The sequence below is a fragment of the Pygoscelis adeliae genome, unplaced genomic scaffold (genome assembly GCF_000699105.1).
Source record: "Pygoscelis adeliae isolate BGI_AS28 unplaced genomic scaffold, ASM69910v1 Scaffold42, whole genome shotgun sequence".
NCBI classification, from domain to species: Eukaryota; Metazoa; Chordata; class Aves; order Sphenisciformes; family Spheniscidae; genus Pygoscelis; species Pygoscelis adeliae.
The window spans coordinates 2,053,909-2,078,326 of NW_008824283.1; the positions used below are offsets into that span (position 1 = coordinate 2,053,909).

The 24,418-nt window shown below is 39.3% G+C and overlaps 1 protein-coding gene and 1 long non-coding RNA gene across 6 annotated transcripts in view; one reads left to right on the forward strand and one right to left on the reverse strand.

Moving 5' to 3' along the window:
* Window positions 1-24,412, reverse strand: part of CSNK1A1 (casein kinase 1, alpha 1) — a 36,387-nt gene extending 11,975 nt beyond the window's left edge. For 3 of the 5 annotated variants that reach the window (XM_009318486.1, XM_009318483.1, XM_009318485.1), the window contains exons 1-6: window positions 24,239-24,412; window positions 23,250-23,356; window positions 10,536-10,662; window positions 8,760-8,858; window positions 6,262-6,345; window positions 2,780-2,919 (exon numbers count right to left, since the gene is read on the reverse strand). In XM_009318486.1, coding sequence (XP_009316761.1) covers window positions 2,780-2,919; window positions 6,262-6,345; window positions 8,760-8,858; window positions 10,536-10,662; window positions 23,250-23,356; window positions 24,239-24,361 — 680 coding nt within the window. In that variant the 5' untranslated portion in view covers window positions 24,362-24,412. The remainder of the gene's footprint in view (window positions 1-2,779; window positions 2,920-6,261; window positions 6,346-8,759; window positions 8,859-10,535; window positions 10,663-23,249; window positions 23,357-24,238) is intronic. The other 2 variants (XM_009318488.1, XM_009318487.1) reach the window with 1 other exon arrangement.
* Window positions 3,665-6,020, forward strand: LOC103912244. Its single transcript, XR_663359.1, has 2 exons — window positions 3,665-4,115; window positions 5,215-6,020. It is a non-coding gene; the product is annotated as an uncharacterized LOC103912244 (long non-coding RNA).
* Window positions 24,413-24,418: the final 6 nt, after the last annotated feature.

The following is a 24,418-nucleotide window of genomic DNA, read 5'->3' on the forward strand; positions in this document are numbered from 1 at the left end:
CTTGCCTCAGTCTGGGACCAATACTGAACATCTATCCCCAAAAGGGCATTAACTCCCTTCTTTCTTCACTTCTGTTAAAAAACCCTGAATTGCCTCCATGATTTTTAAAAGACAAGCAATATTTAGAAAGGTACATGCATCAATCTGAGAGGTGCCTCTGCTTTCTTCCCACAAGAATTCTGTTTTAAGGCAGCTAGAGAACTCCCAAGTTATGCATCCATAGCCTTCACCGACAATTTGCACGCAAACTCTCATCTAAAAGGCTTCAAATGTTTTCTGTACTGCATATGCTCCAGATCCACACTTCAGCCACATGAACACCATCATACACAGCTTTCATGATTACTGAGGCTAGTACAGTTCACTGAAGTGGAAAAAACGCTCCATGATTTTTTTCCTCTTGGCAAAGTTGCCTCTTCCCAGCTGTGGTCGAATTAGATTTTTCCTCTGACTGCCCCTCTGCAGCTAACATCTATTTATCATGAGACAGAAAAATAACTTATTTTTCTCCTCCCAGCTCCCTTATCAAGAGAACCTGACAAGTATTGCTGCTACTTTGCCACCCAAGCAGATCTGCAAAAAAAGCATTTAAACGGTCACAGGAAAGACTATGCACCTACTACCCCTACAAGGGAGCAAAAGGCTGAGAGCAGTATTGCAAACAGGATTATACATACGAGTGAGGGTAAAACAGCTACCTTTAAATGAGAACAATCTGTAAGAACCTGGACAGATCTACCTCCAGATCTCGGTATGAGAGGAAAGAAGTGGTAGGTGATGCTTTATGTTACAGTCAACCCCATATAAACACTAATAATCACCGGACTGGCATGCCTGTCACCCCCTCAACTCACGTTGCAGCTCTCTGACCCTTTGGGGAACCAGTTCAGGGAGCTATCCCAGAAGAATATCAGCATTGCTCCCTAAGCCATTTCACCACAAGGCCAAAAAAGCACTAGCTGTGCCCAGGGGCCAGGGAAGATAAGATTGGTTCACTCCTCTTGACAGCAGCTAGCTCTGAGGTCATCTCAGCTGTAACATGAAACCACAGCCAAAGACAGAGGGATGAAAAATGATACTAAGACCACAAATTCCAGCCTGCAAAACTTGCTAATTGTATTAGAATTGCAGATTTTAATCATCAACAGGATTCACTGAACCGGTATGAGGCCGTGACATAAAATTACGTTTTCTGAGAAGGCAGTGGTAAATTCAGAAGCAATAAAGGGATTAATAGGTTCCACCCCCCATCCAGTTAATTGTTTTAATACTTAATTTCATAATTTTGTAGTAGGAAACATTTAGCTCTGTAGATCTGTAATGGATATATTACATTTGAGCATATACTGATAAAAATGATTTTCAGGATTTGGAAAACAGGACAATACTCTTCATTACTAAAACAAGAAATGGATAACATTGCAAACAGCTCCAAGAATAGCTGTCACTACATATAGGAAAATGTGTTCTCTAACAGTTAAAGTACAGCACTAACAGGTGACATATTCAGCCATAAGCTTCAGGACTGGTTTCTCTTGATTACAGGAATATATTATTTGTTTGCCTCACTGTTAACTTGATCTAGACAGTTTAAGCAGAGATGATACAAGACCTCCAACTAATTTCAAAAGCGATAGACCTTTGCAGTTCCCTCCCTTCACTGTAAGGTGCTAGCACAGCTATTCCCTTACAAGGATGGCTTGGGTTCTATGAAATGTACTTCAGAAATGACACCTGTCATTTACCCTACTTGACCCACATGTCAAGCAGGCTTTAGATAATGACACTGACAATAAAATACACTTAAGGAACCTTAAAGAAATTAAAGCAAAGAAGAAACATGAAGCATTTTAAAGCACCAAATATTTCTAAGTTACATGGTCAGTTGAAGTTGACCACTAGAAATTCTGTCATTCCCATCTTGATTAAATTGAAGGTCAGAGGCACAGGCATTCACGGAAGTTTTAACTGTGGCTAAGTGACCTCAGCACCATGTGGTAAAGCCACACTATTACACTTACACATTACAACATCTAGGCATGTAGGTAAGGAAGAGAAGGGAAGCATCACTTCATATCTCATGAGTACCTAACATACACTTCCAAACAATGTAAAGTGCTATCTCCAATGGACCGCTGCTAGGATACTGCAGTAGCAATATGCTTTTGATCCAGATGATAAAAAATGTGTTTGTTGATTAAGCAAAGCTCAAACATATAAATACACATACATAGACATATATACATACAGATCCACAACTATGGTTGTGTATACCAGAAACCAAAATACAGTGCGAGTGAAGTAAGAGATCTTTAAGTCTTGCTTGCAGACAAAAGGATAAACAATAGTTCACTAACTTGAAGGGAGAGTGAGAAAACAGGACACAGACACCAGCTTTAGAATACCCTTTCTGGCTACAGAATTGCATCTCAAGCCAGTCAGCAGTGCCATCAACAGGTACCAACACAATCAGGAAAGTGCACCGTTTCATTTGTGAAGGTCCTCTGACAGATCCACAGGGAAGTATAGCCTATCCTTTAAAAAAACAAAACAGTATGCAGAACATCCACCTCATGCCTGCAAGACTTAGACTCTCTTCAAGAAGCAAATTAGGTGCTTGGATTTTTTACCCTACCCTTGAACAGGCAGCCAAAAAGAAAAGCACTTGCAAAGGGATATATACACTTACTCATATAAAATTAGTTCAGACACTCCAGAAGCTTACAAATAAGATCATCTTGCAGCCTCCAAAGTGCAGCAGTAACCTCCTTGAACTCACCTCTGTTCAATGCCAAGATGTGCATTGATACTGGCATATCGAGCTGTGCCAGTGAGATTTTTGTCTTCTCTGTATGGTATGTGTTGCCTTGTCCTGTTGTCCCGGTACTTTTTGGCCAAACCAAAGTCAATAAGGAATAACTTAAAGAAAAATGAAAATAGATTATATTCCTATACAGTGCAAGGAATCCCCAACCTCTTTTACTAGGCATTAGCTACATTTTGACACCCACACAATGTAACAGCCTACAGTTAAGAGGAAGCAAAGTAACAGTGCAGAGTCACAACTGGCTTTAACTAGCCAGTTCAAAAACTTAATAGGGAATTAGTTCAAGCCTTTTCTCAATCCAATGGAATAGATTAGATTGGCTACTCAGCACCTGTAGCTTAGTTCTACAACTATTTTATGTTACTATTGTAGTTTGTATCACATTAGCTCGATAACTACAGTGTACAATTTAGGAAGGAAACTAGTATGTGCGAAAGCACACTTCACAAAAACCCACTCACACTAGAGCAGTTTACACATACAGACAGTTAATGGCAGCTCAGCAGCTTAATGCAAATGATGCACATCCTATACTCTTCTCTAGGTCTCAAAGAATACTGGCCATTCTGCAGAGCATAAGGCCGAAACCTTCAACAGCAAACAAGACATCTTGCTTTCAATCATACGCTCATTTTAAGACTACCAGAACACTATCACAGCAACATGACACACTTGCTGATGATATTAATACAGCCAGGAAGCTAGAGCCTAGTACATGGAATCCAATTTAGGTTTCTAATAACCAAGCTTGCCCAATGACTGAGTGCATGCTAATTAGTGTGCTAACAGCCAGCCTATCTACAAAGGTTAATACAGACTATACCTTCCTGCAACAAGATTTCAGGACTAGGCAAAAAAAGCTGAGGCAGAAGTACGCAAGGAACATTTCAAATTCTAGCAATCAGTCTTCAAGCTACAAATCATCAGGCTGAACTCCCTATTCTAATGCTGGATTAATGCTACAGGATCAGGGACTACAACCCCTACAGATTAATGAATACTGCAAAAGTAACTTGGGTGAGGGAAGGAGATGATGGAAAGAAGACATAAGGGTCAAGAAATTCTCAGTAAAAACCTATTCAGTAGGTTCATCACCTTAAAGGTGATTCCAGAACAGAAGATGCAGCTTTAAATGCAAGCAAGTGCTAGAGATTGATACACAGGTATACCTGCATTCAAGACTGAAACAAAGGGTCACTCTGGTACACTGAAGTGCTGTGAATTATAAAGTGACACTCAACATGGAAGTATCAAAGATACCAAAGACCGAAAGTTTCTGAATTGCACGGTAGGTATGTTTTAGAATTCTGGTTGAAGAAGATTTTTAACTCTGGTAGTCTAGACAGGAAAACACAAAGCTAAAAACCTCTTAAACTACTGATGTCAGAGCAGAAAACCTTGAGTTGAAATCTTGCCACGATTTATATGCAACCACAAAGCACAGCAGTTCTACATTTGCTGTTCTAGTGGAAGTCACTCTGGAAGCCCAGAATGCTTTGAGCAAGAGGACTTAAAACCAAGTTTTAAAATCAACTACACTGGTCAGACAGTTCAGGGAAGTGGGGGTCTTGTCTCTGTTGCACCCGCCACAGCTACCACTAGAGGTAGTTACTCACTTAGTGAGCATGGGTATGTTCTCTAGCTACCAGGAAATTAGCAATTTTGATACTAAACTCCTAAAGCAGACAGCATAAAGCTTCTATGTGATTACTATACTGCAAATGCAACTTTCCTAGAAGCAAAGCCTAAGCTCAAATGCGATCCCTTATTTTCTGATTAAAGCTTTCTGATCAGATGACAGCCTCTGACATATAGTTTGCAATAGCTACTTTTGCAGGGCCTTTGCCCATTAGTTTAAGCAAAATACTATGCCTTGAGAAGGAGGGAAAACCAAACACTATACACATCAGTCAGAATATTTTCACTGCACATTTAGTTACAAACACTTCAAACAATTCGAAGTCTTCATGTGCTTTCTGTAATCCTGGGGATCTTGCTGTTAATTAATGGTATGAAGGGACAAAGTCATAGTTCATCAATCAAACTAGCTAACACTGAAGTGTGTCTCTAATACATAAACAGCTGGTATCTAGCCCTGTTTAGCACAGACATGCTAAGACTACTTTCTTCAAAAGAGTTATAAAAGTAAATGATGCTCTGCCTGTTCCACAACTGCTACAACCTCTCGATATTAGACCTGAACAAGGTAATCCTGCATTCTCTCAAGAGGTATGGGTAGAACCTCTTAAAAAAAAAAAGAATAAATTCAGCAGCACATACCTATTTTACGCTAGTCAAGTAACTGGATATTATTTTATGGCACTGATTTCTTGGGAGAAGTTTACTCTGTTCCCTAGCTTAGGCTCATTCTGTATTTCCCATTCTAGATGGGTGGAAGGCAAAAGACTAAGTCCATCTTGCAAAGAGTTAAGTTGGAAGATACAGCCTGATTTGGATGAGCACAGAATGTACCGATGCCAGACAGGAGGAACACAGATGTATTCCCACAGATAACCTCATACCACCTTAATTCTGTTTGTTGCATGAAGCAGGAAACTGGAGAAAAAGGGCAAGATTTTTGCCAAGAGCAACTAGAGAAGTAGATCAAAGTCTCTGCCTCAACTGATAAGAAAGTTTCAGAAGCAGACAACAGAAGCCTGTCAGCTTGCATACAGCAGCTAGCTGCCTGGGATTTAATACGTGAAGACTATCATTGTGGAAAGCTACAGACTGATTCTATGGCCAAACTCCTGAGCTATGATTCATATTCAGCAATTTCCAGCTGTCCTGCTACGAACTGGCATATGTCTTCATTTCCCTCCAATTCATCTTCTCTTTTTAAAGAGTCAGGAGTACTACATTTAACACTACAAGATAAGCTCATGCTTCTCCAAGACACAGCTTATTGGAGTAACTTCATTTTATAAGCACAATGAATGAAAATATGAGAGTCCTCATTACACATTTGGAAAGATTTTGAACAAAAACTGCAAGGGAAGGAGTCTGGCTGAAGCGATAACAGAACTTCTCCACATGCCTTGAAAGACACTGCAGGAACCCTACAGGAAGGCAAGCAGACAGCCCTATACAGGAGCCCTGCTATTTCACTGGGGTGGCACATCTATCCTTCAACACATTCAATAGATTGCCTTTGAGTTTTCAAGGACAAAAATAAAACCTGCTTCTGCATCTGAAGTCAAGCAAGTACATTTAGCCCTTTTTAATATCAAGTTTAGAAATAATTCCACAATTTAAACAAGCGCCACAGGGAAACATCTTAGTAATGTTACATGTTTGCCAAGTATGTCTGAATAATGCCAACATAAGAGGTGCTTTTGCAAGGTCTACATTCTCCAGGAAAAAAAAAAACAAAACAAAACAAAAATAAAGCACATGAATTTGGGGTTGAGGTTGGAATAGGAGACAGTTCAGACCTGGTTTAATCCTGAGAAAGATGGGTCCTGAGAAGTACTAACAGTCATGCTTCTTTTCCTCTTCCCCACTGGAGATTCTAAACACTGAACAAACAATAGAGGGTGGCAGTGCATCAAACAGTATTGCTTACATTGCAACAATGGCCGGCGCAGACAGGCAACACCGAGGCGTTCGAGAAAGAACAGGGTAGCCAAATGCCATCCTTCTTCCACCAAGCACTGTAGTTTTCAAAAAAAACTATGTATGTTCGTATTTTTATTTTTTAATTTTTTTTTTCCAAGGAGAAAATTTGAAAGATGTGACAAGGTAAATTTCAACTGTGAGCCACTCCAAAATGGCACTGCCTTGACCAGGGATAGCAATGGTGACATTTGGCTCTATTAAAAAAGGAAATTGAAGTTTTGCTTACAAAAGCATCATTTGGTTCCACAAACTGCCCTTCCCCCAAGAGACATTTAGAAAAAGTAAATCTTCAGTAAGGAAGAGGTAGAAGGCATTTAGTCACCTTAAAGTTTACTTTCATAAGCATGCAGGGCTTATTTCTAGCAGAGCTGAAAATTCATCTTTTAAGGTGGGAGCAAAATTTCTCCCCATCACCAAATTAAAATTTGAAAAAAATCAATTTAATTTTCTTTAAAAATATAACTGACAGGAAGCTACTGGAACAAGATTACCATGCTATTCTAGTCTTTGTGGCTGATTTTCTTTAAACTGTGCATAGTCATCTCTAAAAAACCCAAAACTACACTTAGTTATAAAAAGAAACAAAGTCTGTATGGTGGCAAGTGTTCCCTAGATAAAGCACTTGGTTCCAAACAGAAGCAACCCATTCCTCATTTTGCTCATGTAAACCTATTAATTTGCACTTCTGTCAAGAACTACCCCCCTAATCTCTAAACCCCTGCAACAGTAAAGAAGCCCATGCCTACAGACGGTGTTTACCACCATATAATTGCGTGGCTCCCTAACTAGTCTACTAATGGGAAAAAATATAACAGTTTACAGGCAATTTTGTTTTTCATTTCAGCTTATGCAAATCTAATGTGTTCCTCCACTAAAGTAAGCACAGCAGCAATTTCTAGGCCATTAATCCACATCAAGATGAAAGAGTGCAGCAATGCCAACCTAGCATGACTGTGCAAAAGTATAGAAAAATGGCCCAAAAAGAACAATTGGAAATCAGAAACTAAAACTACAAAAAAAAAATTAAAGTTTTCAAGTTATACTCTAAGTCATGCCAGAAAATTAAGGAGCCTAACTGCTCGACACAGCAGAGAAAAATAGAGCTCTACAGAGTGAAAGTATGAAACTTGGGAACAAGCAAAGTTTAACAGCAACAGGATTACATAAAGACTGCCTTTCAGCTGGACTTACAAGCTTTTCCAACAATGGTTGTATCTAAACATTCAGTGCACTGCACCTCTTCAGACAAGAGCTGTTATCTCATGTTAATCAAGCTTTCCCCTTCTAGTGTTCATGGCCCTGAAGTTGGCATTCATACAGGCAAACAAAGGTAAACATTTTAAATACTAGTAGTGCCTAAAGAGATGAGACATTCTCAGATGACATATAGAGAAGATAAGTGGGAATCTTGCTTCCAATAAACAGCTTGATCACGTACATTTGTCCTGAAGTTAATTTCTATTAAGTAGCATGCTTAATGCATTGCCAATGCTGCCTGTCTGCCCGAGCTCGACACACAAATTGCAGGATTAAGCATATTTCACTCAAGAGAACTAAAAATAAAATTAAAAAGTTTTCTTCTATATAAGGTTTTCAACAGGAAACATGCACTTCTGACTACATTTACCCATCCAAACAAGTGCAACCACCTTAGCCCGCCCCCCGGCCCTGTTTTTTTCCCCCCACAAAATAAATTGAGAGCAGTTTTTTGTTGTACAACACATTCGGGTACTCTACAACTTAACAGTTTTCCATCAACATATTTGCATAATTTCATTTATTTATACAGACAATTGATCTACATGTTGGCTATTAGTCATATCCACAATTCTGATGGCTGAAGAGTTCTCTTTACCAGTCTGTCACTGCAAGATTTAATGCCCTGATGACTGGTAGGTCAGGAGCTCCCACGTTGGCACGAATTCTTTTCATCCCAGGAAGTCAGCCCCAAAGCCAAAGATAAGATTTGACTTTATCATTGAGGAAAAAAATGCGATTACAACAGTCATCTCAATAACGAAACTCCATCATTGAGAAAAGTAGCCAAGTATTCTCTAGGGTTAGTTTAGAATCTTGTTGCAAGCCTAGAAATCATCTTGCAAGCAAGTGCATCCCACAGGGTGGGTCAGAGACCCACATGTGTATGCCACTGCATTTAGAAGCAGACACTGAGAAATTCAAGTTCTCACAGAGAACCGTGGTTTAGCATCCAAAACATCAGTTTTAGCAATGAGTTTTAAAAAGGTTGTGCAGCTTGAATCAAGTAACATAGCCATTCCCTTTGGATCTTTTAAACAAAGAGCATTAGACTAACCTTATTACAGTGACGCCCAATACCCATTAGGAAGTTATCTGGTTTAATGTCTCTGTGTATAAAATTCTTTGTGTGCACATATTCAATTCTACTGATCATCTGTAAAAAAAAACCAGCAACAACAAAACAGGTAAGATTTCAATGACAGCAATACAATTCACTTAAACCTTCAATGAAAGCATTTTTAGTGTTACCTTCCTCTGCAACTTAAGTTTATATCTTTGCTTAATGAAAACCAAGTCTTTTTTTTTTTTTATACTGTTCAAATAAATTTATCTTTTTTATATGTTAAAGTTCCATAGTCTTGGTCAGGAAATGGCAGATTAAATACAAAGCTCATTCCCTCCCCCTGTCCCAGTTATTCATTCATCATCAAGCATCGCTTTTCCAGGTAATAGTTTTCACGGAGCAAGTAACAACTTGATTGTGGTCCATACTGTCATATCTAGGCTACCGTGATCCAGGAAAACAGTCAGCAATGAAGCCGCAGAGAAACTCTGGCACATCTGTATCATCATATACGGTCATGCGATTTCCTGTGCGTGAGATCACAGCACATGCATTTATGTGGCAGAGCTTTCCAGCTACTAAAACACTCTTCACGCAGTCTTTAGTGAGTTGAATTATTACAACATCATACCCTTGACAGCTGTTCTGCTGGCCCTAAAAGCCAGTTCCGTGCACTGATATCATACATCCCGTCTATGTTTCCCAGATGACAACTAATTAGTATTTATCATCCAAAGGAATACTGCATGAAAACCACACAGATTCCCTGGAGATGCTGTAACACCCAGACTAGCTAACTGAGCAGGCAAATGGCGCTCTCAAGCAAGCGCACCACTCACTTAAGGCAGCTGAGAATAGGAACAGCTGACCTTGTCTCCATACAAATGCCGTGAGCTTCCTTGGCCAAGAGCCTGGGATTCTACGAGCATCTGGCTAAGTGACAACTTGGTACTAACATCAATTGTGTAATATTAGATGACATTTAAACTACCATTGAAAATTAAACTCGTGAAACCCTTACCGCCTTTCAAGTAGCTGAAGACAGCACAATCAAGTTATTTATTAAACAGCAAGAAATAAATATGGCTGGCCATTTCAAATGCTGTACTTTCATGGCCAAGTTGAAAAAATATCAATTGCTAGAAAAAGACTTAACAGACCTCAGTTTTAGAGGTCTTGATTAAGTCTGAGGTAGAGCGGCATCTCCACTAACAGCTTTAAGAACTGTCTTTAAGCACCACAACAACAAAAACAGTATTTATTAGTTCATGGTCTGGTACTAGAAGTTACAGGAGGTTGTGAGCACATAGTGACATTCAGTAAGAACAGACCCATAGACTTGCATGTTGCCCACCTGTCACTACGGCTGGCCAGCACGTAACAGGTTTCCATTGAATCAGATCAACCGTAACTGGAGACTGCTTCAGACCTGCTAACACCCCCCCCCATGGCTGATACTGGGAGTTAATCCACCCATATTAGTCTCGATACTTTAATAAAGTTGCACTTGTTAGATCTGCAGCATCAAGGAGTTGATCAAAGAGTTGATGCTGCAAGGATATCTGCACTGCCCTCCCACTACAGGCCTATGTTGATTTTGTATGCCACAGCACACAGAAGCCACCATTACTTTGTTCCTATATAGGCCAAGTGTTCACTTAGCTATATACAACACTGCGTAACACATTATTTAACCCACTTAAAAGAACCACGTTGCACAAAATACTTTAGGGTTTTTAACTTCCTCACAGTAAGATTTGTACATACCTGGTCTGCTAACATAAGTACTGTTTTCATCGTAAACCTGCGAGAACAGAAGTTGAATAGGTCTTCGAGGCTGGGACCAAGAAGATCCATAACTAGAACATTGTAGTCCTTTTCTTGACCATACCACCTGCAACAAAGAATTATTCAGCATTAGCAGGAGTCCTAATGCAGCCCAGGATACCATTAGCCCTCTTGTCTGCAAGGGCACACTGCTGACTAATGTTCAATCTTTAAAGCTAAGTAAAAACGAAGGCTAGTAGTGTCTTATTTTTCCTGGAAACAAAGTCTGAGGACAAAACAGAATACACAAGTTGGCAAGTGTGTGTGCACACGTTTAATTTTCTCGTAAGAGGAAACACTGCTACACTTTAGCAGCAACTGAAATACCAAACACGAAAATCAAAATGCAATCAAAGCAGATGCCATTACAGGTCAATGTACTGAGGCATGTGTACAGAGTCTGAACTGAAACTATCTGCAGGACACCTTACACTCCCATCATTGTTTCCTGCGTTATTTAACTTCACAGAAACATCTTTAAATGCTTTAGGCTTTGTTTTCAAGCATGATTTCTCTGCAACAGACCAGCTCATGCAGTTAACTCTACCTCTTTGTTCATTCATCCAAATTTAACAAATGGCAATCAAGTTCTACTGTCTTATTAAGTAGAAGATAAAGGCTCTTTAACAGGTTTTCAACATCATAAAGGGAAAAACACTTAAGTGTCATAAAAGCAAAAATACAGATGTAGCAAAATATCAATTGCAGCCAAACAGACTGCGATATCCACCCTTACGTGTCTGATATATCAATTCGGGGCAAAAAATTAAATGTTACCAATGCTGTAAGGGCAAGCAGAAGGCCTCCCATGCATATTTTTCCTTCCAATCCATGTCTAGCATTTCCATCATAGTATTGCTTTACGTTATCTGCAACTGTGGGATAGTATTTCACCACCTAAGCTGCCTGAGAAGACCTGGAATCACACCCTTCACTTCTGCAAATCTCAGCTGCGAATTCCCATACTTTAAATGGGCACTGAAAGACAGAACCTGAATATTCTTCTCCACAGTCCTTCTGCACATTGCAGATACCTACAGTTAAGTGAGAGGTGCATGTGGGAAAAACTGTTTATGAAGCTGTGCTGAGTACTAGTACATCACCGTAAAGATTCACCACCTTATCGATCAGAAGGCTGCGTTTTGCCTTTGCTGGGCACCTAGTCCTTACAACAGGGACCTAGTACCAGCAGTCAGTGGATAAGGCACTGACCAGCTCTCTCCTGGTGGAGTCTTGAAGTTTCCAACAACAGCAGTGCAGACAAGATACACCAAGAATACACCCTGTAAGAGCATGCAGATAAAAATTTAAAAAAAATCAAGATTCAGCTCAAACACAGTAGTAGCTGGGGCTTAAAGATCTATATAGACATTTTATTTCCACTTTAGGCAATGACTCCAGGACACTAATGCATAATTGTCTGGAAAATAGTTACCACTGATAAAGCCAACAAATTCCTTGGTACTCATAGGATTCCAAGCTTAGCCAGGGTAGTAAAGTAAAATGTTTACAAAACCACAAAGAAAAAGATTCTATATTTGGATTTGTTTCAGGAACTACTGGCCTGTACCTTCCACTGTGAGGATTCTAGTAGAAACCATGCACTTCATAATGTGTTGTTATAAATTTGATAGGAGTTATAGAAGAGCTGTGGATCATACTAATTGTTTTACAGGTCAGTCTAGGACCTTTAGTCATTCCCTACATCAAGAGGGGATGCAGAAAATATGTATTTTGAAAGCAGTCATTCAAATGAAATGTCAACAAAACAGTTTTCCTCCAACATGTTAATGATCATACCAATACTGTAAGTACTACTTAATCAGCTTTTGCCTTCTAAAAATTCACTGAATGTACTATGATGTACAATGGTCCACCCCCCCCCCCCCAACTTACAAGTAACTCAACTAGGAAAGCATGCTGATGGTATTATTTGATAAAGTCTGTAATTTACGAAAAGGTGAATATTCACACTGCAACCTGACACCGAGCCATGAAATGCACGCATTTTGAAAAGACCTGCCTAGCTAGGCCCTTGTGAGGAGTGATCAGAAGCTAGTTTCAACTGCAAGAGCAACTAAGAAGAGTATTTAAAAAATGCAATGCAGACATGAAGAAAGAGTCAAAATGAGATGCTGTTGAGAAAAGTTAACTACAAACCGGCTTCAGTTCAAGAATTATTGACTATGCCTGTAAATCTACTTCTTGGTTCCTATCAAAGTCACCTATGCAAACGGCTGAGTAGTTTTGACAAGGCTCTATAAACAACTCCATAGGTCACAGTTGAAAATGAAACATTATGGTCATCTAGAGTAATGAAAACTGGACCAAATGACCTGCCTAGTTATTCTGTCATATAAAATTTAGGTTTGTTGTGAAAAAGCCTGAAGAATAACGAGCTGAATTGAAGCATTCTAAGGAGTAAATCAAGATCTAGATAAAATATGATTTTCTTCTAGAAATGGAATTCCAATTCAGATGCTGAGTGTAATTGTTCAGTACAGTAATGGTTCAGTGCCCAGGAGACTGCAGTATAAGGGAAAAGGATCAAAGATCAGTCTTCAGCTGAGCTAAGAAAATTTAGTTACAGCATCACAGAAAAAGTGAAGCTGATGAGAAGGAAGCCTACCCTGAGAGCTACACTTTAAAAAGCATTTGGTTCCTCTATAGGGATCTCTCTGCTTAGTAAGCGCAGTAATGTTGATTGCACAACCTCCATTTGGCCTACTTCTACATATGCACAAGAAAATTTTAATCTCCTGACCATTTTCCACTGGTGGAAAGCAGAATCAACTCTGCAAGACAAAGAAATAAGACAGGAGCTCTTAACATTTCATTTTCATGTTTACCTGCCTGTAATTCCTCACAGAAGACTGCCACATCTATTCATTTCACTACTGGCAACCGAAACATCTGCTAGGGTATTGGAGTGCTTTATTTACTTTGCTAACACTACAAGTAAGTTTTCATTTCCCTTGGAACATTTCCAGGGAAAATGGGATTATGAAGTAAGGCTACATCATGTCCATTCAAAATCTAGTAGCTGCTACTACTGGCAGCTCTGAGTAAAAATGTTAGAAGTCTTGGCTCTTCTTAGGAAACCTTGGATATTATGATACATAAGAGCTTGGCAAGTACTCCTTACTCCCATATTTGCATATCAATGTAAGACGGCATATAAGCACGCATTTTGGATGAGCACAAATTCAGAGCACTTTGGCATGCAAGTTTTAACACTATTGGGCTAAAGTGCAAAACAATATGGCAACAAACTGAGCACAATTCTAAAAAAAAGCTATTGTCTCAAAGAAAAATCTTCAGAATTTTAATACTGCATCAGCAATGAAACTTGGAGTGAACTACTAATATGAAGGAATAATCCATACAAAGCCCTGGGCAACTATTAGATGACACTAGCATCTTAGAACACAAGTGTCCCGCATGTCTGTTAGAGCTGCATGGACTTTTTTTTTTAAGCACACTTGGAAGTACTCTCTCTCATACTAAAGTTGAGGAAGCAACAGCAGCAATACATTTTAAGCTGCTGGGGAGTAGAAAGTGGGAGCAAGAGATTTAACTACTTGACAGTTCCCTTTGGGTGGGTAATGACTCTGCATATAGTTACATACAACGTATTATTTCAAAAAGAAAAGCTAAATTACTAGACTAGGAAAACTCATTATTTTTCTAATCCATTCCCACAGTGCTGTATGTCCCATTAGGACATATTTCCTAGAGAATTTTGATTCTGTAGCACAGGTCTGTTTATACCTTACTTATGCCCAAACCCCCCACAAAGCACAGATTATTTATTATCAGCTTTCCTGAAGAACAGTAGCAGATGATCTTATTGAAGACTACACAAAACATTAACAGGATAATATTATTATGAAGACCTAAGATTTATCCTTGAACTGGCAGCATAATACTAACATCTGATACAACTAATAAGAACCCTAGTCCATATTCAAGCTATAAGGCGTGCCCAAGCTCACGCATGCAAGAAAATGCTTTGTCACTCTCCCTTGCCTCATCTGTTTAAAGCTACAGATTAAATAACTACAGATCAGTTAGAATACAGTAAATATCCTTTATGAAGCTTTCAGTCAAAGCATGGTTAAAGATTGAACACAGTGACCTTAATTTAACTTCAGTGACTTGTCTAATTTGAAAGACCAAGACTCACCACATCAACAAGTTTTCAAATCATGTGGTTTAGCAGCCTGACATATTGCCCCAGTATACGCACACAGCTGAAGTTTTGTAACATCTTTAATTTCAGTATTTGTAGCTCTATGCTGAACAAGTAAGTCACATGACAGTGGTTGGAAAATATTCAGTTTCCAAATCCCATACAGTAAACCAGGTATGATGCCAGATCACATGACAAGTGAATGTTTACTTGAACTCATGTAGGGTGGGTTTTTTAATTCCCTTAACTAACCTTGAAACAAGCAAGTGAAGTGCTGATGCACGTCTAGCACTTAATAGCAAATACTGTAATCAGGTCTAACCAAACTTAAAATCCTTTTCTGTTTTCAGAGCTGCATCTTTCAAAAATTGTATGATGTCTTTTTCAGCAACTGCGTATTCTGTAAATAATGTTAATGATAGAAGAAATGCTTGAGAAAATGTTTGTTAATAGCTTGTTTTGTCTGTTGTTTTTTTTAACTGAGAAAACATTTCATTTGGTTATTATAATATTCTCTTCACATCTACTGTATCTTCCTTTGAAAGGGTCAAATTGAGGTAGGTCAGCTAGCACAGAGAGGTGGGCAAAGGGCTAACAGAATTCAGACATAGGCTATGAAATTATAGGCCCAGTTTCAGACTACAGTACCACTTACACAATTTTAGTAGACAACCAGCAGTTTCATCCATTACATTGGCACTCATAATTATAACAAGGTACCAAAACCAGCACAATTATCAAAGCTGTGTGAGCTGGTCACGTGATGAATAAAAGAAAAGGATTCAGAAGATTCACATGAAAAAAACATCAAATTCAGATCAATATGAACTAAATTACTGAATAACTGTTCAGCTGTTAATCACTGGTAAAGAAACCCCAAATCCCATGCATTCTGAAACCATGAAGGCAGTAAATGTATTGTCACCATTAGCATAATGGCACATCATTTTGTCTACAGCTTATTATATACAAAACCAGAACATCAGCTCAGTGTCACAAGAAAGTGTTCCTGCTACCAGAGCAAATATAACAAGACTATTTTGTTCCAGCTTAATAAAAGCTCTTCTCAATCAACACCTGCTTTGCAAGGTAACCTATCCTCCACTAAAGGCTTCTGTCAATTCGATCACTGACTATTCCAGTGGAGGCTGTGGCAACCTGGAATTACAAACAGAACTGCAGAAGGTCATGCTTTTGTGAGACAAAAAAAAAAAGTATCTCCTGGTGCCTCACTGCAAGGAAGTACAATGCTTCTGTGACAAGACTTGAATAGTTAAACCTCAAACCTTCAGACTTCCAGAAACCCTTGTAGTCACATAAAAAAAAAGAGCCGATTTGGACTTCTTTGGCATTACATAAACTTTTGCCACCTTCATAATTCATAGTATGTGACCCTATGATTATTCTGTGTAGTCCTATGCAATTAGTTTCCCAGCACTTGGGCTTTCAAACACCAAGTGGGAGAGTTCACATGACAAAAATGGAGATTGTCAGAAGAACTAAGGTGGATAAACAAAGCTATTAAAACAAAAAGTGTACGGTGAACAAGCAAGCTGGAAAGAACTTACTGCTAGAATTACCTGAGATCACCTTATCAGTGAGTTTGACAAGTCAGCAGGCATATGAGGGTGAATATGGAAGTCTGGAAGGCCTCATGAACACAAAGGATTCAGACATCCTACAGAAAACCAAATGACACTGAACTGATGAACACTCTGGAACAGTATTCCATTTCTGCAAGCACTAAGTCATTTACACAAAAGTCTCTGAACTAGGCATTAGTCAGATGATGTGACTAAAGAGAAAACACAGACCTCCCTATAATCATATAGCTCTAATATCAAGTATCACTGAAAAATAATAAGTAATCCTAATTAGTAAAAGTACAGGTATTCCACACAGAAACTGTGAAGCAATCGGTATCAATGCTTAAGGCACTGATGTGCAAGCCCTGTCACCAACATTCAGGAAAGGAAATCCAAATCAGAACAGGGACAGAAAAGAGATTTCAAGAAAGACGAGAAGGTGGTGACCTCTGTAATCATATATTCAAACAGCTCAGCAAGGCAGCTAGTTATGCAACTATTCTTTATAGATACAGGAGGACTGTAATAGGGCGAAGGTTATTAACAAAAAAATAATCAGGGAAGAAATAAATAGGAGCTACTGCCTATAGGTACAAGCATTTATCTTTAGGCACAGAAGCGCTTGCTCTCTCTCCATCCGACAACAGAATCATGAGCGCTGCTGTGCTAGCCTAGAAAGTTTTAACATCGCACCTGACTGATTCACAGAAAGAATAGCATGTTGTCCAAAATAGGTGGTGGATTTGGACCAAAGTGGTCCCTTCTGGTCCCATGTTCTAGACTTCTCAGGACACACATGTCCTGACAAATAATGATGTTTCAGACAAATTGGGAAGTATATTCTGCCTGTAAAAATATACTAATATGAGATACTGAAGCAACACATATAAGAAAGGTAATCTATCATCATAAGATTCATGTCTAAATTGACACCTATTTTATATTTCTAGTTTATCTCCCCTGAAGCTGGAAAAGTACTTCTTAACTGTTAGCCAGCTAGGAGTAATATAAATGAACTTAATATAATATGGCATGACTGAAATACTGAAGTGGAATACTTAGCAGATGTCATCTAACATTAGTTGCCATGGTGAGTATGAATTAGGCCACCCAAGTACTAAATAAAGAAACAGCAATGAACACCCTACACTATGGAGTTAGATACGCTCTATAAATAAATTTCTGTATCATTTTTTGTACGGTTATGGGAGAAATATGAATACATATAAGTATGCCAGTGCAACTCATCTCCTAAGCAATAAGGTCATTTCATCTGCCTAGTGTTATGTTGCATACATACTTCCATATAGTTGACTCGCTGTTTTACTAGCTGTTTAATAAGGTGCATTAACACCTGGTAGGAAGTGAGGAGAACCTAAGTCAAGTTTCTTCTTTAAAAGTCAGAAGGTTCAGTTCAGTTGAGAAGGTAAGCCATTAATCCACAGTAGGTACAGGAAACATTGCCGAAAAGAGTGTTTCAGTAGTACCTCTGCTGATTATCTGCTCCAAACGAGTAATGCTGAACTGAAACTGCATACTGCTCAGCCAAGGAGAAAAAAAGAAAAAAAACATCAAAAACGGACAGCTTAATTTGTTTTCAAACTGTTGTCTCTCTTGGATGCTTCTAAGGAGTCCACGAAGACCAATTAAGACAGAAGTTTAGATTGTTATAAAACATTAAATAGATTTTAAGACATTCATTCTCTCAGTAGAAAAATTTTAGGTATCAATTTAAGAGACTAGCTTTCAATTTTAGAGCTACTACCTAAACTACCATTTAGTTCATCTTCGTTTGGGGTCATATCTACTAGAGTGGTTCTGCCCTTCAGCATGCAGCCTTAAGTAATAACAGAAGGTTAATTCATAGGAGGGTCTATTGCTAGAACGTTCCTCCTCATTACTTGCAGACCTAGAAGAAAGTATCAGTGTTACCAATGAGAAGACAGAACTTTTCAGACTGTATCCAACTACTAGGTTTGGGGTTTTTTTTCTGTTGGGGGGGCTGGTTTTTTGTTTGTGGGTTTGGCGGGTATTTTTCCGGTGGTGGTTTTGGGTTTTTTGTGCAGGTTTTTTTTTTATGCTGCAGGAAGTTATTGGGAAAACAGTTTAAAACGAAGGTGTTTGAGAGGTGTATCTACAGATTTTTAAGCACTGCTTAAAGAGATCAAAATTTGAAGTGCTCAAGGAAAAATCTGTTGTGAGAACAACCTTAAGATAACCAAACTTGACCACATTTTTCCATTACATGTATTACTTAGTGAAGATGAATACGGGCAGAGTCTGTTATTAATAGATTATCCAACAACATGTTAGTAAGCAAACAGAAGAACAAAAATTGTAGATGCTTTTATAGATTTTTTTTTTTGCCAGAAACTTTACAGTATGCTTCACTATTTAGAAGATTGCGTAGTGATACATGGGTGGCAATAGTGAATTTCTCAACATCAAAATATTTTGCAAGAACTTACTGCATTGAAAAGTTCAGAAATGTAAGGATTTACTTGTTCAGTTTGCAAGAGAATGTTGCAAAAAAAAAATACTGCTGTCAGTAGCTTTTGGTTTTTAAACTTACACATGACTAAACTTAAATACCACTTTGATTAGCCTCACATGCTGTACACTGTCTTCAGCATTGCCCACACAAGAATACATGCAATATCTGTTTCACATTCACTAGGCTCTCCTCCTGCCCTTAAGCACAACACTTCTAATACATCACCTATATATATATAAAAAAATAACACTTCTAAAACATCACCTATTGCTACAAGTGGTTCCAGCATTAAGTGTTTTCCATTTGAAACTGATGATAATGAAAACAAGTTATCCCATGATATTGTCAGGAGAAAGATCTGAAGCCCACTTTTCTTTCAGAAGTACATCTGAAAAAGTACCTAAAGGTAACCTTCATAAAGGATACAAACAATAGTTGATAAACACCATAAATGGCAAAAATCAAGAATGGCTGTCACAGATAATTCCAACAATTGCTTTTGTCAGCAGTGCTTTATCAGAGTTACTCTATGAACAAAACAACATACAAAATCAACCAAACACTCTGCCGCATTCCTCCAAGCCAGAACCAAGAATTTGGGAATAAAGGTAGATAGTCCAAATTAATAGCATAAGTGCCCAGTTAATAAGATTACAGCTAAAAATGCTTTGCCACTGAAAAAGAGAGGAAAAAGACAGCTGATGGCTAAGAACAATGAGAATAAGTCCAGCAGAATACTGCGGACTTTGCATTGTGTCCTAAAGGCAGATCAGATTGTTAGAATGTTAAGCTTGGTTCAAGAGCCTTTTGTGAAAAATGAAACTAAAAATTAACAAAAACTTGTACATCAAGAACAAACCACAGCTTAAAAATCTGTAGAGCATTTAGATAAGGTTTTGTGAAACTCCAGAGACAAGTTCAGAAACTTTGCTACTCTTCCAGGAAACAACAATAAGCAGTGAAGTCAGAGATTTGCAAGTCTAAAAGGGTTTATAATATTCAGAGAATAAAGACATTCCAATCTCAATTTTTGCTATTTTATGTGCAAACAACATGTTCTTTACAGTGGGAGTATCAAGGCCCCTTGTTCACCCTCCACGACAAGTGAAGGCTCACAGTCGATCCCACAGAAGCAATATTAAAAAACTTTTAACTCCAAAACTGAGATTTTGCTCATTAGCTTTCTTGCAATCAGCCAGAAAGACCATCAAATCAACCTTGAAGGCTATAAAAAAAAATTGCTTGGTTCTAGATAATTTAACTGATGCTCCAGATCGCAAACCTAGTAATGATAAGATAGCATATCACATCTAAAGGGTAGAATTCAGTTTTAAGAACAGGTGCCCAAAATGAGTGAGCAATCCATACCTCACCTATTATTTCAGCTTTGTGAGTCAAAGAACCACAGCAGACCACTTTAGTAAGGCAAAGCCACATAATACAGCTTCTAGTAAGTTGATCTTGGCCACTGCATTACTTCAGCAGATGAAAAATAGAGAACAAGTCCCTCATTCTTAAATGAGGAATGCAAGATTATGTGCCTCTGTTTCCCAGATGTCTAGCACTGAGATAAAAATGCTGCTGAGCCCAGCTTATACAGCATGGCAATGGGAAAAGCTTAGAATGATTCCTTGATTTTCTAACAAATACTCTGTTTGTGCTATTGTTGTTTAAAGGTGTCACATTACAGAAATTTTAACAAATGTATTGAAAGATTTCCCTTCAACTTGATTCATCCTTCTAAACATACTGTGCCAAGAACAGCTTATTCTGACTTGACAGCATACCATTATAAAACAATGGCAGAACGTGTATTACCAATTACACATGCAAAGTGACCTAAGTACGAAGTCATACATTCTCCCAGCTTAGCTGCTGCCAAAAACGCATGTCAGAAAAGCTTGAATTGTCTGAAACAATATGCACAGTAATTTCACTTTGGTCTTACTCTTTGTAATCACCTATTCAAAGGCATATCCTCGTTAAGCACCTCAGTGACATGTCTCATTTGGTAGGCCAAGCCCTCTTGCTCAGATTCAGAGTACCATGGCTTCTACTTCTACTACACACATCACATTTTAATGTTTGCCGCAAGAACTGTGCTGGGTACCCTGCTCAGCTTCCTCTTAAAGAAGATAAACATAAAAATACTATTTTAGATTTCTTCAAGCATCACCAGATGTCATACAGCAAGAAGGCAACTAGTAACAGAAGCCTAGTCAAAGAACCTGTCAAGCAGCATCTGGTACATACAAATAGATTTAAAATTAATGCTGCTTCTGAAGACAAAAAAGGTATTTCCTAAAATTTTCTGAAAGACACTTTTCTAGAAAAATACTACGAAGATTAACACTGTGAGAACCTGAAAGTGAAAACTTTAAGACTCACTGACATTATCAAATAGATCACACACCTTTAGCACAATGAGTCTATGAATCAATTTGAGCTGTTTTGAGTATTGCCTCAGTTGTCCATTCTTATTCAGATTCTTGTAATCTTGTATTATTGGGGGGGAGGTGAGGGAGGAGGAAGGAAGTGTGTATTAAAGAAAGGTTGTAGTTCCCCTGTGGTGGTGCGAGTTCTAAACCACAGTCACTGGTTATACAGAAAAAGTCAGATACAAGAACATCAAATACAGAAGAAAGAAAACTTAAAGATGACTGCTGTAATTGAAGCTAGAAGAAAGTTTCTCAACATGCAAGATTACTCCCAGTATTTCAGCTTTAAATAAAATAATGTCACAGGGCATTTTAACAAAATCCAAGAACTTAAACAGTAGTTCACTTCTGTTAAACGGAAAAGTTGAAAAATTCGCAACTTCGGCCTCGTTATAGCACCAAACGTTCGTTTACTTTTTCAAAACAGTAGTTTAAGAATGCCTGCTTTTCCAGTTTTGCGATGAAACACCTGATACCCGCTTGCTTTGGCTGTTTTCCCAGTAATCCTTGTTTTAGCACGTAACTATACTGTGATAGCTTTCCAAAATGCAATTTCTATTCTTTCAGTTGTGAAATAGAGGCACCCATTTGAAGAAAAGAAGGAAACTCCAGTCTAAAATAAAGACTAAATCTAAATCTATTTTCACATAAGCAACTCTGTTTAAGCTGCAAGTATTCTGCTTAATTCAGGTATGTTTCTTCTATTCCTACAAAAGGCTATAGTGAATGAGGACAGATGGCCAGGTCTCCTCCGCTATATAGCTCCAGCTTACGTTCAGGACTACAGCCAGTTGTGTTTGGGGGGGAAGGGGGAGGAGGGGAGCTATTAACCTCAGAAATGCAGACTGGTTTAGGTTTTGTTAAAACTAATACATGATCTAGAACATGTCAACATTATGACCTTACAATAGACCCTACAGACCACTATTGATATAGGTGCACATACAGCAAAGTCAGAGAAGGGTTAACAGATTAAATGGAATCCACAGTTTGACCCAATATCTAAATTGAAATCGTTTCTGCAGCTCAAGGAACAAAATTTCTTTATGCCATAGTGCAAGCATAAGAAATACTAACTTTAAAAACAATTCTTAAAGTTTAAAAAAAGAACAACTTCTTGTACAAAGTCTTTCTGGAGAAAACTGAAGTTTCATTTAATCTATTCTGATGCATAGACTCAGTAGTCAGGAACTAACCCAGTATAACACCTCAATAATCTTCATGACAAATAACTCTTCCTAGGGTCTGCTGCACCAGCGATTTTCTTCCAGATCAGGAAATTAAACACTACTGAAAGTTTCAGACAGAATATGAAACAAGGAAGCTGCATAACGAGCAATTGGGAGGGATTAATCTTGGCACTTTAACTGTACGGAAATCCTAGTGACGCGTCTGTTGCGGGTAACTGAAAGGGGCTGCCATTTCATTCCTGGTTGAGGTTCTCTGCAGTCTCAAGCATTGCAGCACATAACTATGAAAGGAAAAGATGCATGCCTGAGCACGTCCCTTGTCCCAACACGAGAAGGGGGAGGGTTAATCATGTCCATCCGCCATTTTCTGAGCGGAGGAGGAAGACATGTTGGAACAAAAAAAAAAAAAAAAAGCAAGCAACAAAAATAAGCAGCCATTTCTAGTACCGGCTCCAAACTCTCAACCTCATCAAGAACATTGACTCTCACCGAAACAGTCTCACACTTTGTTCTAATCGCAAGAATTTCTCACAGCTCAGGAACTGCTGAAGATCTCGCTTTCAAAGCACAGTATGTACAGACAAGAAAAGACAGTGGGCCGGTGAGGAGGATACCCAACTAGTTGTAGAGCTTGGAATGGAGCATTTCCTCCCCCCCCCATCAGCCCAATCCCTCCCAGATAAATCTCTTTTTAATGGCCTCACACCAACATTAAAGAAAAGTCACTGTACTGGCATACATGAATGATTCCTACCGTATATGTGGGATGCCAACTCCTCCCTGCAGAATCTTGTATAGTTTACTTTCATACAGCAGCTGGGGATGTCTAGCCTTCTGAGACTCCAACTTTACAGCAACTTCCTACAGTGAGAGGGAACAAGGAGTCAGAGCAGAGTGTCCACCAAGCACAGCCTTGCCACTGAGGTTTAAGGGGCACAGCACTTCAACATCTCCCACACAACCCCTGCTGCAAATGCTTTGAGGTATAATTTTTTTTTAAGCTCTTGGTGCTCAACTTCCTGCATTTTGTTGTGTCTTCAAATAAAATCCATATCGTGATGATTTGTACATAAATATCCATCCCAGGTCATGAAATTGAGCTGAGATGTAAAGTCTTCAGATCCATGTAAGTGAGGAAGAACATACGTGGGTGTTTCTTCTTTACAGCTCAGAGCTGTGAGGGGGAGGAAGAAAAAAACAAAAAAAACCCCAAAACAAGAAAAAGAGAGCTGAAGAAACAAGGATCTTCATTGTTTCTATTACTGTTGATAAAAATGAGATAGCGTTCCCCAGTTGAGAGAGAGGGGGATAGACGATTGGCGGGAGAGGGACGATTTTGGCCACTCATAAAAGACAAAGTATGTTTTCCCACAATGGCGGTCTCCTCTCCCTAACACTCGCAAACAAGCTATGCAACTGCTAGGTGGGGGAGACCATGACCGCACGGCTCTGCTGTCGGAAGGGGCAGTGCCACCCCCCCGGCGATGAAGGCCCTCAGGCGAGGGAAGCCCCTCAACCCGGGGGTACGCACCTTCACTCCCCCGCCCCGCGGAGGGCAGCTTAGCCACCCTGGAGACGGAGCCGCCTGGTGCCTCGCAGGCAGCGATACCGGGGGCAAGGGGGGCAAAACCGGGCTTCAGGTCGGCCTCGGGAAGGTTATCGCTGGTCTCCGGTTCCCCCCGAGGTGCGGAAGGGACCGCGCCGACAGGCCCAAGGAGGTGAGGGAGTGCGAGCCGCCCTTACCTCCCCGTTGGTGATGTTGATCGCCAAATAGATGTCCCCGAAGGATCCCGATCCGATCTTCCGCACCAGCTTGTATTTGCCTCCGACAATGAACTCGGCCTTGGAGCCGCTGCTACTCGCCATGGTGAGGGGCGGCTGAGGGGCCCTCCCGGCACTGAGAGGCTCGGGGAGAGAAAGAGG